Source organism: Peromyscus maniculatus, chromosome 1, assembly GCF_049852395.1.
Source record: "Peromyscus maniculatus bairdii isolate BWxNUB_F1_BW_parent chromosome 1, HU_Pman_BW_mat_3.1, whole genome shotgun sequence".
NCBI lineage: Eukaryota > Metazoa > Chordata > Mammalia > Rodentia > Cricetidae > Peromyscus > Peromyscus maniculatus.
In genome coordinates, this window is record NC_134852.1 from 31,597,233 (window position 1) to 31,615,132 (window position 17,900).

Consider the following 17,900-nt stretch of genomic DNA (forward strand, 5'->3'; position numbering starts at 1 on the left):
TCCAGGGTTAGGAGAGCTTCAAGGTCAAGATTTCTTTCTTTGCCTAACACAAGCTTTCCTGTCCCCTCCATTTTCATTTTATGACCTCCATGACTTATAAGGAACACCCAGGGCTTTGAACTGTGCTCACATTCTTATTCTCCAAATTGAAGGAGAATAACCCCCACACATGGAGACTAGACCTCTGCTCCCAGGTCTGTTCTTGTCTCATGGGTGGCGTGGCTGGCTCAGCTCTGATTCCATGGGATGGGGAGAGTGGGTTGAGAAGGTGCCTGGGAGCCCTGTTCTGAGTCAGGGTGAACCATGTTACTGACAGTTGATGATGCTCTTTTCCTTACTCTTCTCAAGGTCCAAAATACAAATGTCAGCTGAATGTGGTGGCACACACCTTTGATGCCAGCACTGAGTAGGGCGAGGCAGTAGATAGTATGAGTTTGAGGCCATCCTGGTCTACATAGCAAGTTCCTAGAGCTAGGACTATACAGTGAGACCCTGTCTCAAAAATATCATTAGTGAGCATTAGAGTGTCAGGCTGTGGTCAGCACTGTGATTATTCACTTCTTCTCTGTAGTATTTAATCCATATCCATGGGGCAGAAAATGCAATTTTTCTACAAATAGAATTTCTTCAGTTAGGCATTTCTCCCAGTCCTGACGTCTAACCTTTAACCCCTTTAAGATTAGCTGGGCCATCTTAACCCCATAACAAATTATTTAATAAAAAAGAAACAGAAGGCCATTTCATAAAAGAGAGACCTGACTGTTCACACTCACAGAAACTGTGAGCAAGAATCCCCACAAATATCATTGGGAAATACATTCCCCCCCACCATGAGATTTCTGGACATGTGGGTTGAAGAGGCTCCTAGCGTGGAATCCACACAAATACCCTGAGTCAGGGTCACTGTGACTGATCTTGATGAAGTAAGATTCAGCTCTCTTCTTGCAGAACATATTTTCAACCCAAACATGTGATCTTGCAGAGGGCCATTTCATTCTAAGGACCCTGGAAGCTGTCTGAGATTTCTGAATGTGACATACTCTCAGCTGGCCCCATCCCTTGTTTATCCACAGATGCAGTGACTCCACCCTTCATCCAAATCAACCAAACCATAGATAATGACCGAGTCTCTGTGTTTCTGAAGTGCCCGTCAATCGACATTGATAACTCCATTAAATGGTTCTACAATGGCGAGATTGTGAGGATCACGAATAGGATAACTCTGACTGAGTACAACAGCATCCTCCAAATAGTCCCTGCCAGGAGAGAGGATTCTGGGTACTATCAATGTTTGGTAGTCAATGGACTCGGTAGTGACCGGAGTCCCCTCACCCAGGTGGACGTAATAGGTGAGTGTCCTCTGTTGCCCACTAACTCCATAGTGTTGGGGATGGGGGCAGTTTCTTTATCAACAAAGTGGAGAATGGGTAAAAGTCACAGGGGGAAAAACATGGTTCAAGTTACAAATACAGTCAGCATGGTGATGGATGCATGTTAATCTCATGATACAGCACCAAGCAAGGTGAGCAGAGTGCTGCATGCCTTTAACCCCAGCACAACAGAGGCAGAGTCAGTTGGATCTCTAAGAGTTCCCAACCACCCTGGTCTTTGTAGCCAGTTTCAGGTTAGCCCAAAATACATAGTGAGACTCTGTCTCAAAAGAGAGAGAGCATGAAGTGGGAGGCATAGAAGTACAAGGCCACTCAACTGAATGGACCAGGCTCTGCTGTCTCCTCATGCAAGACCTTGCCTTGGAGCAGGTGGGAATCAGGAGTGGATTGGAGGGAAGCACTTTGGAGGAGGCAGGACAGGGGAATTTGTGGTTGGTATGTAAAATAAATAGAAAATCTCTCTATAAAAAAGAAGCACAAGGACAGCCCAGATTACATTGTGAGACCTGGACAATAATAACAACAATAGATGTTAATATAGCAAATAGAAATGCAAAGTGATTAAGAGTTTAGTGTCTGAGTCAGACATACAGTCAACCCTCAGAATGTCGTAAAATATTCATGTTTCTCTACACACAGACCCCATACACATTCCAAACTTCTTTAGACTATTTCCAATATCTAATATGAATACTGCATAGACACTAGTCTTACCGTGTTCAGTACAGGACCATGATAGGAGGAAACAATACATTTTTCATTGTAAGCATACTTTTCCAAGTAGTTTGTTTCCAAGGTTTTGATCCATAAATATAAAATCCATAGATAGAAAGGACCTGTATTGAGTTTCTTACTACATTTATGTATTTGTTCATTTTGTGTGTGTATCCCACACTCATGAGTGGAGGTCAGTGAACAATTTGTGGGAGCCAGTTCTCCAGGGAAAGGGTATTGAACTCAGGTGGGTGAACCAGCCCTTTATCTGCTAAGCCATTTCAGTGGCCCACATTGGTTAGTGCATTTATTTCTGTTTGGCAGTTGGGGTAGGTACTGGGAGCAAGTACAGCAGGCACTCTTCCCAACAGAGCCACTTTGGTGCCCCATATTCTGAGTTTCTTATCCTCATACTAACATTGACAGCATGACCTCCTTCTACAAGACTCTTTTTTTCTGATAACTGTTTTTTTGTGATGTGCAATAGTATGTGTGTGTGTGTGTATGTGTGTGTGTGTGTGTGTATGTGTGTGTGTGTGTGTGTGTGTGTGTGTGTGTGTGTGTGGTTTGTATCACTGGAAAGATACCTCAATAGTTAAGAGCCCTGGCAGTTCTTCCAAAGACAGGAATTCAATACGCAGCAACAACATTGCAATTTATTACTGTCTGTAACTGAAGTTCCAAGGAATTCAACAACCTCATCTGTCCTCCTCAGTTACCAAACATGCTTGTTCTGCAAAGACATATAAGCACAAAAAGGTCCATATGATGTATCTGGCATCATAACAGAGACATCATTTGAAATCCAATTTCAAGATGCTTTCATCCTATCTCATAAAAGTCTGGTGACTTTCAGCTCTGATCCATTTTAGGTCTTTGATCCAGGTAGAGTTGATTTGTATGTTGTTAGGTGAAGGCTTAACTTCATTCTTTTACCTGGATATCACATCTTCCCAACATCCCTTGTTTAACTGATTATTCATCCATCATTAAACAATCTTAGCAGACTGATCAGAACTCATCTGGTCACAGAGAGTCAGATGGACAGCAAGAATTTCTTCCAATTTCTGTAACTCAATAGAACATCTCTGTTTCACATCAATTAATTCAAAAGTGCCAGCAGAAATGAATGTTTTTAAAAAACATAAAAAGTGACAGATGAAATTCTGGATATGTCAACTGCTCAGATAAGACACACATTATAATATATACACAAAAGTGTGCCCCATAAATACACATATTGATCATGTCAACTAATCTTTAATTTAATCATGGCCAGTATGCATGAGCAGTTCTGGGCTTTCCAATTCTATATTACTGATGTGTATTTCTGCCTTTATGTCAGTAGTAGACTATTTTAATTGTTACAGCTTTGTACTAAAATTGTAAAATCATGTGGGATGACCTGCAATTTTATTCTTGTTTTTTCTCAAGATACTTTTAAGGCCAGGTATGGTGGTGCTTGCCTCTAACCCCAGCTCTTGGGAGCAGAGACAGGTGGATCTCTGGGAGTTTGAGGCCAGTCTGATCTATATTGTTAGTTCCAGGACAGATAGAATGGATGTTTCTATTTGTGTGCAAAATGCCACTGGTGTTTTGATCTGATATGCATAGAACTGATAGACTACATTCAGGGATATTGTCATCTATTAAAAAAAAGTCTTTCAGGTAGCTGGCTTATGCCTGAAAGAAGCTGGGGTGGGAATACAAAGTTCTAAGAGTGTCTACCACAACCAATTCAAGGCCAGCCTGATTAATTTAGAGATATCATGTTTCTAAATAAAAATTAGAACACAGAGCTTAGAGTATAGCTCAGTGGTAGTGCATTGCTTACCATGCACAAAGCCCTGGGTTCAATCCCAGTATGGTAGTTCAACATTAATAATGAGATTAAGTCTTCCAACCCATCAACCCCAATGGCTGTCATTTCTTGTCTTCTTTCATCATCTCTTATTTGGTAGTTTTCTGAGTGCAAGTCTTTTATCTCCTTGGTGGATTTAATTGTAAGTATTTTATTCTTTTTGGTGCTTTCACAAATAAATACTTTCTTCATTTCCTTTCCAATTGTTCACTGTTATGGCTGGGACTATTTATTGCTCAGGGGCTGAACACTTGCCGGGCATACATGAGGCCCTAGGTTCAAGCTCCACTACTGCCAGGAAAAACAAAAATCAAATTGCTCATGGTCAGTAGTAGTATACTACTACTGTATATATAGTAGTATATAAATACAGCTCACTTGGGCATGTTCATTTCATTAGCCAACCAATTTACTAATTTTGCTCATTTAGTTCTGAGAACTTTCTGTAGTATGTTAAGGATTTTCTATGAACAAGTTCCTGTCATCTAGAGATATATTTAGCACCTCATAATTGGGTACCTTCATTTCATTGTCTAGCCTAATGGCTCTGTGTCACACTCCTAAGAGTCTCTTAAACAGAAGTGGTCATAGCAGCAACCTGTGTTCTTCTAGATCTTAAAGAGAAAGCTGTCAGTCTCCCCACTGAATATGATGTTGACTGTGGGTTTCCATGTATGGCCTTTGTTACACTAAGCTGGACTTCCATCATGTTTCAGTGTTTTTATTATCAAAGTCTGTGAAATTTTGTCAATTTTTTGTTGATTCAATCTTTTTGGTTATACAGCTATTTGATTTTATTTCTTTCATGATTCCACCTCTACGAATCCAGGTTTGTAGGAATTTGTCCATTCCATCTAGGCCACCCAACAGTTAGCATATAAATATTTAGTGCTATTGAAATTTTTCGTATTCTAGAGAATTGATGGTGAGGTCTCAAACTGTATTAATATCCATCTTATTTTTTCAAAGTTAATCTGGGAAAAGGTTGCTAATGCTGTTAATCTAATTTGAAGAACCAACTTTTGGTGCATCAGCTTTCTTTGCAGTTACTCTAGTCTCTGTTTTGTTCATCTTCATCCTCATCTTTATTTTTCTCCTTTCACTAGCATGGGGGAACTTTATGGGGGCAAGGTTCTCATTATAAAACCCAGACTTGCCTCAAATTCACAATCCTCCTGCCTCAGCCTCTGATGCTAGGATGCTAGGTTATATCACAATTCACCTGCTTCATAGTAGTTTTTCAAGACTTAATATAATAATCAAGTAACCTTTCTTTGGCAAAATACCACACAGAGAAAGAAAAAAAAAATGTTGCTGCAGTTATTCCTACCACTAGGGTTAGCCTTGAAGCCAGGTAGTCTGGTCTATCTCTGATTATCCAAACAGATTTAAGTAATTTCTGAAAACCACTTTAAGCTCCAGTTTTATCATCTGAATGAAAATAATTTCTATGTGACAGACTCATCATATAGATGAAACCAGATATAAATACAGGGCCAGTCACATCATAAATACCATACCACCTTGGTCAACATCAGCATTAATAATCACTCTTTTTTTAATGGTTCATAATTCCCTTTTTACAAAAATTTTATTTTATTTTTTTCCTTTTATTTTATTTTACAATACCATTCAGTTCTACATATTAGCCACGGGTTCCCCTGTTCTCCCCCTCGCACCCCCTCCCCTTCCCCCCAACCAGCCCCCCATTTCCACCTCCTCCAGGGCAAAGCCTCCCCCGAGGACTGAGATCAACCTGATAGACTCAGTCCAGGCAGGTCCAGTACCCTCCTCCCAGACTGAGCCAAGCGTCCCTGCATAAGCTTAATAATCACTCTTGAGCAGACTGGTAAGATTAGAGCCCTAAATGTTTACAACAAGAAGTAAAATGTGAGCACAACATTGATATATAAAGGGTGTTGGGAGACACAGTTATCCAAAGTGTGAAGACACTCCAGCATGGCTACCAAATAAAAATGGGTGATAAAAAAGAGGGTGGGTCTGATGCAAAATTTCTAAACCTGGTAATTTACTAGTTTTCATCCTCACAGATATAACCATGATGAGCTGAGACAAGTGAGGTATTGGTGGAGGGATATACTTGTGAAGGTGAGCCTGAAATAACCCTCAGGACACATTCATATATGATATCTGTACAGGCAGAGAAGGAAGCATGACTTGGATTGCAGAGCAGTTCCAACAGATTTTCTGCAAGTTCGAGGCTGATTTATCCACAGTCACCAAACAGAGGGGAATGGGGTCTTACAGGGTCTTTCTTGCTTTCCTACCCCATTGCAGAAACCATGGTCTCTGCAGAGGAGCTGCTCTATTGAGAGTCAATAGCCTGGGCCTTCTATCACTTAGATCACAGCCACAAGAGACCACTTATTCATGGCTGCCACAACTGAGACCCTGAGAAAGATGTAGCTATGGAAACACTGGATATTCAACACACAAATTTGCAATTGCCCTATCTCACATTCCCACCACTTCATGTGATTGCCTGGATGAAACTGATGAAATTCCAGGATTGGAAGAAAGAGGGAGAACTAACCTAGAAACACCGTGTTTTATCGAGTATTCTTGCATCAATGTTCATGATGGAAATTTGTCTAGGATTCTCTTTCTTTGGTGCATCTTTATGCGGTTTGTTTATCAGGGTAACTGTAGCCTCATAAAAAGAGTTTGGCAATGTTCTTTCTGTTTCTACTGTGTGGAGCAATTTGAAGAGTATTGGTATTAGCACTTCTTTGAAAAACTGGTAGAATTCTGTGCTGAAACCATCTGGGCCTGGGCTCTTTGGTTGGGAGATTTTAATGACTGTTTCTATTTCCTTAAGGGTATAGGTCTATTTAAATTGTTTATCTGGTCTTGATTTAATTTTAGTATATGGTACTTATACAGAAAATTGTTCATTTCTTTTAGATTTTCCAATTTTGTGGAGTACAGGTTTTTGAAGTATGACCTAATGATTCTCTGGATTTCCTTCTTGTTTTTATGTATCTCTTTTCATTTCTGATTTTCTTTATTAGGATGTTCTTTCTTTACATTTTGGTTTGTTTGGACAAGGGCTTGTCTAACTTGTTGATTTTCTCAAAGAACCAACTCTTTGTTTCATTGATTCTTTGTATTGTTCTACATGTTTTCATTTTATTGATTTCAGCCCTCAATTTAATTATTTGCTGGCATCTATTCCTCCTGGGTGAGTTTGCTACTTTTTGTTCCAGAGCTTTCAGGTGTGCTGTTAAATCCCTAGTGTGAGATTTCTCCAACTTTGTTTTGTGGGCATTCAGTGCTATGAATTTTCCTCTTAGCACTGCTTTCATAGTTTCCCATAAGTTTAGGTATGTTATATATTCACTTTTCATTGAATTCTAGGAAGTCTTTAATTCTTTCTTTATTTCCTCCTTGACCCATTGGTAATTTGCTTGAGCATTATTCAGTTTCCATTAGACTGTAGTCTTTCTGTAATTTTTGTTGTTGAAATCTAACTATAAGCCACTGTGGTCCTATAAAATAGAGAAAGTTATTCTTGAATATTATGAAGGATCCACCTTAATAGTATTCTTCCAAGAGGCCCAGAAGAGAAGCTATGAACAGTGACAATTATTTTGGAAAATGAATCTAAAAGAAACCAAGCTCTTTCTTTGTCAGCTTTATTCCTCTGGGATAAAATCCTGTCTACAGAGCTACAGTGTTGTTTTCCTGCCTGGCTCCTTTCTTGCCTGATTTTTCTCTATATTTATCTACTGTCCCATCTAAGTTCTATCTTAATTCTCTCATCTTAATTCTGCCTCATCAGAGCCTTCTCATCTTGTCCTTACCCATATAGTACTTCCCTATCTTGCTTTTCCTCATCCTTCATCGTTTCCTTAAGTTATCTCCTCAAAATCTTCCTCTAAGTCTCTTATATCTCTCAGTTTCTCCAAGTCCCAAGCTATAGCAATCCTCTGGCAGAGCAAGGTCATCAGGCTTGAATTCCTACTGAGTCATAATGGTCAGTTAAAATTTTTCTCACGCAGTGCCTGTCAGGCTTTGTTTTCTAACCCAAAAGGGAATGGTACAAGAGGAGGTCAACTGAGAGCTAATGATTGGTTAATCTATCAAGAAAATGGGATTTATGTGCTCAGTCTACATTGCTGGAAGTGGTTAAGTAAGAAGTTAGGAGTCTATAATATTAGTAAGGTTGTATAAGAAAGGAGAGTCTCGCATTGGCCCAGGAGACCAATTCCTAAATATAACACCAGTAGCAAAGACGCTGAGAGAAACAATTAATAAATGGGACCTCCTGAAACTGAGAAGCTTTTGTAGAACAAAGGAAATGGTCAATAAGACAAAAAGACAGCATACAGAATGGTAAAAGACCTTCATCAACCCCACATCTGACAGAGGACTGATCTCCAAAGTATATAAGGAACTCAAGAAACTAGACATCAAAATACTGAACAATCCAATTAAGAAATGGGCTAAAGAGCTAAACAGAGAATACTCAAAAGAAGAATCTCAAATGGCTGAAAGACATTTAAGGAAATGCTCAACATCCTTAGTCACCAGAGAAATGCAAATCAAAACAAATCTGAGATATCACATTACACCTGTCAGAATGGCTCTGATTAAAAGCACTAATAACAGTCTATGTTGGAGAGGATGCAGAGCAAAGAGAACACACATTCACTGTTGGTGGGAGTGCAAACTTGTAAAACCAGTGTGGAAATCAATATGGCGGTGTCTCAGAAAATTGGGAATTGATCCACCTCAGGAACCCCTATTCCACTCTTGGGCATATACCCAAGGAATGCTCAATCATAACAAATAGATGCATGCTCACCTATGTTCATAGCAGCATTATTTGTAATAGCCAGAACCTGGAAACAACCTACGTGCCCATCAACTGAAGAATGGATTAAGAATACATGGTAAATATACACAATGGAATACTACTCAGGAGAGAAAAACAGTGACAGCATAAATTTGCAGGCAAATGGATGGAACTAGAAAATATCATCCTGAGTGAGGTATCCAAGACACAGAAGGACAAACATGGTGTGTACTCACTTATATGTGGCTACTAGATACAAAGCAAAGGACAACTAGACTGCAACCCACAGATCCAGGGAGTCTACATATCAGGGGGGACCCTAAGATGACTGTGGCTTATAATAAGTTTTGGTTTTACACAATCACTGGGCAAGCATCAGTGAAACATTTCACTATTAGGATAGGAATTTGTACTGTATCAAGCTGATTATAGAAAAAATATTAATAATAATAATTATAAAAGAAAAGAGGGTCTCAGCTTAAATTACACAAGAAGTATCCTCTGACCTGGAGACAGGTGTTGTTTCCATAAGGGTATTACCTTACTTCAGGAGATTGTTTGGCTTTGGATGCTTGATAGGTATTTTAGATAAATACATTGTTAGGAGTTCTTGGACACACACATAGTATACAAGAATGTCATTGTAGGAACCAGCTAATATATATACAAAGCTAAAATCTCACCAAGACTTCTTAAACCATGGCTTGACTTTCCAAAATGTCCCTGACCTTTCCAAGTAGCAGCATTTGGGATAGTAGCTAAATTCCATTACATATTCCTATGGCTTGCAGCAGTTTCAGTTTTTTCATTTTTTTAAAAAAGGAGAATGTTTAATTCTTGCTAGGGTAGAGAAAAACATGAAAAAATTAAATTGGAGGTGACTCGAAAAATGAAAAGTAATGGTTGATTAATATTTAAAATCTATGTAGATGACAAGCTAAGAATTAGTTTAGCCATCTAATAGGTGTAGTTGTATATAATCAGAATATCTCTGTTCCAAAAAGGGAGCAGAGGAGTACCATAAAAATCGATCATTAGCTAGTATACATAATATGGTCAAATATGTCTAAATACTATAACTGTGATTATTAAAAAGAAATGATTAGTTTGTAACATACCTCTATCAATCTCTGATTAGTGGTATTAATTTGGTTACACTGTATTTAAAAGAGGCATTGTTAGATAAAGAGTTACTTGAGTTAGTCATGAGCACCTGTGTGACCAAGGCTGCAGTTAAAACTGACCTAATAATTAAAATTTGTAATCAAGGCAATATTGACCCATTTAGCTATGGGAGGACTGTAATAATTTGTGTCAGGATATACATAGCAGACTTATATACAGAACAGTGTCAGAAGTACTTGAGGAGAAAATCTGATAGGATATACATTTCAGGATCATGGGCAGAATTTATAGTATTAATAATATAGCATTTTTAAGGTCAGTCCAGCCCCTGGGCTGGGGAGTTCAGCACTGAAAGAGGGGTAAGGCACAACGGTGCTGTAGAAATCATTCGTGGTTACTTCCTGTTGATATGGGTCCGAAGCTGAGGGTCTTGAAGGCTGGAATGCAGTGGAAACCCAGGAAGAGCAGGCTGTTTCAGGCTCTGCAGGGTAAGACATGGGTAGCAGGATTTTCTGTCTCATGTGCTAGAAGGCATGCATGATGCAGGGCTGAGCTGGACAGCACATCCATGTGGGATGGAGGATGGAGGATGGGGTGCAGACCTGCAGCTAGACAGCATTTCTGTGGTCCAGAGGATGAAAACTTGTAACTCTTTAAATCATCAGAATTTCTGCTGGAAACAAATATGTGTATTAGAACATGCATTTGATGAGTTTTAAGGAGGAAACCTTTTCTCTTAAGTGTACCTATGGAGTAGTAAATGCATGGCTTTAGCAGATGAGAGAAGAGACTATCAGGCCAGGGAGTGAGGGAACGATCCACCCTCCCAGAGAAGAAAATTTTCAAGTGGAAGACATACACTGTAGTGAGGTTGCATTCCTCCTGGTCCTTCTTGGCTTGTGAACACTGGTGAATATTTAAATTTCCTGAAGCTTATTAAGAACCTTCTTAAAAGACAAAATCTTTAGGCATATTAGCTATATGATAACAGTGGTGAATTTTGTCAGAACAAAATTATGAATATTTGGAGTCTCAGCAAAACAGCAGGATAGTCAGAGAATGAAATCTGAAATGTTTCATTCATAATATATCTCAAGTCCTATTATCTTTGGTCAAAATTAGTAAAAATTCATGTAGGACAGGATTATTCCTAATCATATTTTTATAAGTTTTGATATAATTGATGAGCAGAGTTCATCAAAAAGATCTGGAATTGTACCAATTTGTTTATAAAGTCACAGCTCAATATTAAATATCTAGAAGTAAATAGCAGCCTGTATTCAGACTGGCAGCTTTAGTGCACCTTTGTCCTGCAGCAGCCTAGTATATGGTGTTACCAGGCAATCCAGGATTCATAAAGATGGGTCAGCATCCTGTGAAAACATGTAAGTACATCCTCTTTTTGACATTATGAAAACATCAGGACCTTTACAAATACAACTGAGAAGGTTCTGGAGGCTTAGGTGTAACTTTGTGGCTTGGCCTGTGGATAATAAGGGATGCCTGTAGTGAGAGATATGAAAAGTTAAGCACCAATTGTTAAGAGCTCTTGAAGTATATGTAAGGTGTTTGTCCAATTATGAGCTCTAGGCCTTCCTAAAATAGAAAAGCAGTGAAATAAATGGTGTATTATTTCTTTAATTCATACCCATAAATCGTAAGGATGTAGGCTTCATGGGTAAGCTTCCATAGAGAGAGAATTTATAATTGTTAGACATACATGAGAAAGTGAAGTATAGACCTATCTGCCACTCTATAGACTCATAAGTTTTTTTTTCATTTTTTTATTAACAATTTTTCTACTCACTCTACATACCACCCACAGATCCCACATCGTCCCTTCTCTCACCCCTGTCTTCCCTCCCAAGCAACCACCCATGCCCACATGCTCAAATCAAGTTCTCACATGGGGAGTCAGCAGAACCCTGCACGCTGAGCTGAAGCGGGTCCAAGCCCTCCCCGCCTCACCAAGGCTGCTCAAGGTGCCACACCACAGGCACTGGACTCCAAAAAGCCTGCCCATGCACCAGGGATGGATCCTTATTCCCCCATCCTGGTGTCCATCAAGCAGTTTCAGCAAAACAACCCTCTTCCTAATCCAGAGGGCCTTGTCCAGTCCCCTGGGGTCTCCACAGCCACTAGTCCACAATTTATGGGTCTCCACCAGTTTGGCTAGTCATCTCTGCATGTCTTCCCATCATGATCTGGATGTTCCCGTCCATGGAATCCCTCTTCTCTCCCATCGACTTGATATTCCTGGAGCTCAGTCTGGCACCTGGCCACTGACCCCTGAGTCTACCTCCGTCAGTCACTGGATAGAAGCTCTATGATGACAGTTAGGGTATTCACTAGACCAGTCACCGGAGTAGATCAGTCCAGGCACCCCTTTGATCACTGCCTGCAGTTCAAGATGGGGTCATTCCTGTGGATTCCTGAGAGCTTCCCCAGCACCTTGGCTCTTCCCACTCCCATTATGTCTTCATCTATCACAGTATCTCTTTCCCTGCTCTCCCACTCTGTCCCTGCTCTAGCTTGACCCTCCCATTTCCCTAAGTTCTCACCATCCATTCCTTGCTCTCTGCCACCCTACCCCCACGCCCAGCCTGCTCATGTAGATCCCATTCACTTCTACTTCGCTGGGCTATCTATGTAACCTTCCTGGGTCCCTCCCTGTCTGCTAGCCTCTCAGAAGCTGTGGGCAGAGTCTGGCCTTCCCTTGCCCTACATTTAGTATCCACTTATGAGTGAGTACATATCATGTTTGTCCTTCTGAATCTGGGTTTCCTCACCCAAGATGATTTTTTCTAGTTCCATCCATTTGCCTGTAAATTTCATAATATCATTGTTTTTCACAGCTGAATAGTACTCCATAGGATATATGTGCCACATTTTCTTTATCCATTCTTTTTTGTTTTTTTTTTTGTTGTTTTTTTGAGACAGGGTTTCTCTGTGTAGCTTTGTGCCTTTTCCTGGAACTCACTTGGTAGCCCAGGCTGGCCTCGAACTCACAGAGATCTGCCTGGCTCTGCCTCCCGAGTACTGGGATTAAAGGCGTGTGCCACCACCGCCTGGCTCTTTATCCATTCTTCAGTTGATGGGCATCTAGGTTGTTTCCAGGTTCTTGCTATTAGAAATAATGCTGACATATGAACATGTTGAGCAAGTGTTCTTGTAGTAAGATTGAGCATTCCTTTGTTATATTTCCAAGAGTGATATAGGGGGTCTTGAGGAACCTTGATTCCCAATTTTCTGAGAAAGCGCCCTACTGATTTCTAAAGTTTGCCTTTCCACCAATAGTGTAGGAGTGTTCCCCTTGCTCCACATCCTCTCCAACATAAACTGTGTTTAGTGTTTTTGATCTTAGCTAGTCTGATAAGTGTAAGATGGTATCTCAAGTTCTTTTGATTTGTATTTCCCTGATGACTAAGGACGTTGAGCAATTCCTTGAAAGTCTTTCAGCCATTTGAGATTCTTCTGTTGAGAATTCTCTGTTAAGCTCTGTAGCCCATTTTTAATTGGATTGTTCAGTACTTTGATGTCTAGCCTTTTGATTTCTTTATGTATTTTGGAGATCAGCCCTCTGTCGGATGTGGGGTTGGTGAAGATCTTTTCCCATTCTGTAGGATGTGATTTTGTCTTATTGACAATTTCCTTTGTTCTACAAAAGCTTCTCAGTTTAAGGAGGTCCCATTTATTAATTGTTTCTCTCAGTGTCTATGTTACTGGTGTTATATTTAGGAAGTGGTCTCCTGTGCTAATGTGTTGAAGACTACTCCTTACTTTCTCTTCTATCTATTTCAGTGTAACTGGATTTAGGTTGAGGTCTTTGATCCACTTGGACTTGAGTTTTGTGCATGGTGACAGATATGGATCTCTTTGCAATTCTCTGCATGTTGACATCCAGTTATGCCAGCACCATTTATTGAAGATGCTTTCTTTTTCCACTGTATAGTTTTGGCTTCTTTGTCAAAAATCATATGTTCATAGGTGCATGGATTAATGCCAGGGTCTTCAATTCTATTCCATTGGCCTATGTGTTGGTTTTTATGCCAGTACCAAGCTGTTTTTATTACTATAGCTCTATAGTAGAGCTTGAGGTCAGGGATCATGATGCCTCCAGGATTTACTTTATTGTGCAGGATTTTTTAGCCATTCTAGGTTTTTTGTTTTTCCATATAAAGTTAAGTATTTTTCTTTCCAAGTCTCTGAAGAATGTTTGGTATTTTGATGGGGATTGCATTGAATCTGGAGATTGCTTTTGGTAAGTTTGCCGTTTTTCCTATGTTAATTCTACCTATCCATGAACATGGGCGATCTTTCCATTTTCTGATATCTTCTTCGATTTCTTTCTTCAGAGACTTAAAGTTCTTATCATACAGGTCTTTCACTTCCTTAGTTAGAGTTACCCCAAGGTTTTTTACATTATTTGTGGCTATTGTAAATGGTGATATTTCTCTGATTTCTTTCTCATTTGTATATAGGAAGGATACTGATTTTTTTGAGTTAATCTTGTATCCTGCCACCTTACTTAAGAGTCTATCAGCTGTAAGAGTTCCCTGGTAGAATTTTTGGGGTCACTTATGTATACTATCTTATCATCTGCAAATAGTGAAAGTTTGACTTATCCTTTGCAATTTGTATACACTTCATCTTTTTTTCTTGTCTTATTGCTCTAGCTAGAACTTCAAGCACTGTGTTGAATAAGTATGGGGAGAGTGGACAGTCTTGTCTTTTTCCTGATTTTAGTAGAGTAACTTTGAGCTTCTCTCCATTTAATTTGATGTTGGCTGTTGGCTTGCTGTTAATTGCCTTTATTATGTTTAGGTATGTTCCTTGTATTCCTGATCTCTAGTTACAATATCTAGTCTATTTATAATATCTAGTCTATTTATATTTGACAAAATTAAAGAAGATATCCTATCCATCTTATATTTGTGTGTCTAAGGTTTCATATCTAACTTATCCCTTACCATAACTAAGGAAATTATACCAGTACAGAGTGGAGCTTGTGGGTTACAGGGTCAGGTGGGGAATGGTGGTAGTGTGACCTGTCTGTAGTAGGTCTGCTTGCTGACTGGCCTGAAACTGGGATTGCAATGGGTGGTGGTGTAAGGGTACAGGGATATGCCCCAGGGCCCAATGCCTAGGGGCTGGTGTGTTTGGGTATGAGGATAAAGACTCACCTCTTATCCAATCCGGTGCTGGCAGGCTCTGTCTCAGGGAACAGTTGCAGTCTGGGAGGTTGGGTGGGAATTATGGAGGTGGGGCTTTTGAGTTACAGGGTCTGGTGGGGGATGGTGGTAGTCTGACCTGTCTGCAGGAGGCCTGCCTATTGGCTTGAGACTGGGACTGCAATGGGTGGTGGTGTGGGCACACAGGTTTGTGTCCCTGGGCCCCACCTAGACACGGATCTACCTCTTAGTCCAGTCGAGTGCTGACAGGCTCTCTCTGCTGGAACAGTTGCAGTCTTGGAGGGTGGGTGGGATTTTGGGGATGTGGGACTTTTGGGTTACAAGGTCTGATGGTGGTTGGTGGGAGTCTGACCTGTCTGCAGGAGATCTGCCTGCCAACTGGCCTGTAACTGGGACTGCAATGGGTAGTGGTGTAGGGGTACAGGGTTGTTACCCTGGGTCCAAATCCTAGGAGCTGGGATGTTCGAGTATGAGGATAAAGACTTCTTAGGATACTTACTCACTTCTTAGTCTGATCGGGTGCTGGTGGGCTCTGTTTCAGGGAACAGTTGCAGTCTCACAGAATCATAAGTTTTATAGTTTGATATGAATATAATATCACCTGTGCAATAAATGTATTGCAATATACGTGTACATACATACATATTATGATTGGTTTGGGGGAGTGTGAAGAAAGTATAATCTACAGTTAGTTCTGATAGCTAATCTGTATATATGATGAGGAACTCAGCTCAATAAATGAGTTCCGGATGAACAGAACTCATATTTCCTGCTCTGCATGTCAGCTTTTGACTTCCATTGTGTCAGGGTTAGAAGGCAACCTAAAAGTGAAAGGCTGATGATCTATAGGGTGAGGAGGAATGGTGAAGAAGCAATCTTGTAAGTCTATGACAATTATATTTTGGATTCTAGGGGTGGCAGTGGGAGATGGCAATCTAGATTGTGAAGCTCCCCTTGACTCCAATAAAGTTCATTTAATTTTTTAAGGTCTTGTAACAGCCTGTAAGCCTGATGTTTTTCTAACCAACAAATATTGGGGTGACTCAAGGGCTGGTGGGAGGCTTTATATGCCCTATTTTAAGCTTCTTCTCCACCAGACAAATGGCAGCTGCAATTCTCTCAGCATTCAAAGTACATTACTTAACCCAGATAGGAACACCGGATTTCCATGCAGTGGGGTAGGCAGTCAACAGTGGCCCCTTGGATAAATTTTGATACCCTAGGCCATGTCTATCACTTATAATTTCTAGAATAATGCACTCAATTATGCCTTTGGTTTGTTTACCCAAGTTCTTTTAAGTTTAACACCCATCTATAGCACTTGAGCTGATATTAGTCCATAGCAGGGATTAATGATACACAAATTAACTGCAGCATGTCTCTTCCCCACAGAGTGTTAGGTATAAAGGGGATGACCTTTGGGCAGAATATGCCATAATATTATCTATCTGGCGATTTTAATATTTCTGAGCTTTTGGTTAGCTTGACCTAGACTGATAAGAGATGAAGGAGTAATAGTTGTCTTAAGTATTTGGCCAATCATTTTCTAAAATGTAAGATATGTCTATGCTTATGTCTAGCAAGTCAATTATTTTCTTTCCCTGTATTTTAAGGGTTTAGTTGGTCTGGAATATTTAATTTCCTGAACCCAGAAGACCATAAAACTTGAATCCAAACTGGAAGCTCCCTTAGGCGCTGCCCTGTAGATTCTGCATTGGTTTTGTAGGAGGTTTACAATAATCTTAATTTTCCCAGTAAAGTCAGGATCAATTATTCCTTGGACAATTATTATACTTTGTACACTGGAGGAGCTATGGCCTTTTATTAGTCCCAGGTCTCCTCTGGGGGACATCTGTAGACTACTGTATTAATGCTTATATAAGTCTATTTCTAAAGCCTATATATCTCAGATCTCAATAAAAACTTTATCCATACATCTACCTTAGTTATACATCCTCAGTATCTGTAGGTTATTTACTGAGATGTGGGTATCATCTATACCATATCCAGATGCTTATATGTTTTATTTATCTATCCCAATAACTGGAAATTCATATAAGTTATTTTTTAACTTTCCTAAATGGTCTCTATATCTAAACGTTCACACCCTTATAAAAACATTACATCCAAAAGTGTTTATGTATTTAGTCAGGAGACATAGGTGATTGATTATTGAGAACAGTCAATGTAAAGCAAATTTATTTTAATGAAGAAACAGTAAAAGTTTTTTGAAATCTGTTTGGTGAGCTATCTTTTATTGAAAATTGGATAGCAAGGCAAATTATCTTCTCTTTCTTTGTTGCATCTTTGTTTGGTTTAGGAATCAGGGTAATTGTAGCCTCTTAGAAGGAGTTTGATAATTCTATTGTGTGAAATAATTTGAAGAGTGTTGGTATTAACTCTTCTTTGAAGATCTGGTTGAATTCTGCATTGAAGACATCTAGTCCTGGGCTTTTTTTGGTTGGGAGACTTTTAATGTCTGATTCTTTTTCCTTAGGGGTTATTGGACTATTTAAATAGTTTATCTGGTCTTGATTTAACTTAGGTATGTGGTACCTATCCAGAAAATTATCCATTTCTTTTAGATTTTTCCAATTTTTTTTTTGAGTACAAGATTTTGAAGTATGATCTGATGATTCTCTGGATTTCCTCATTGTCTGTTGTTATGTCCCCTTTTTCATTTCTGATTTTGTTAATTTTGATGTGCTCTCTCTGTGTCTTTTGCTTAGTTTGGATAAGGGCTTGTCTATCTTGTAGATTTTCTCAAAGAACCAACTCTTTGTTTCATTAATTTTTTG

The 17,900-nt window shown here is 39.5% G+C and overlaps 1 protein-coding gene across 16 annotated transcripts in view; it reads left to right on the forward strand.

Moving 5' to 3' along the window:
* The window catches only part of LOC143273511 (cell adhesion molecule CEACAM5-like), a 386,206-nt gene that overhangs the window by 115,262 nt on the left and 253,044 nt on the right, over positions 1-17,900 (forward strand). Inside the window, exon 3 of one of the 16 annotated variants that reach the window (XM_076573595.1) lies at positions 1,074-1,349. The exons of the other annotated variants lie outside the window; for them this stretch is intronic. Coding sequence (XP_076429710.1) covers positions 1,074-1,349 — 276 coding nt within the window. The remainder of the gene's footprint in view (positions 1-1,073; positions 1,350-17,900) is intronic. 16 annotated transcript variants of the gene reach the window in all.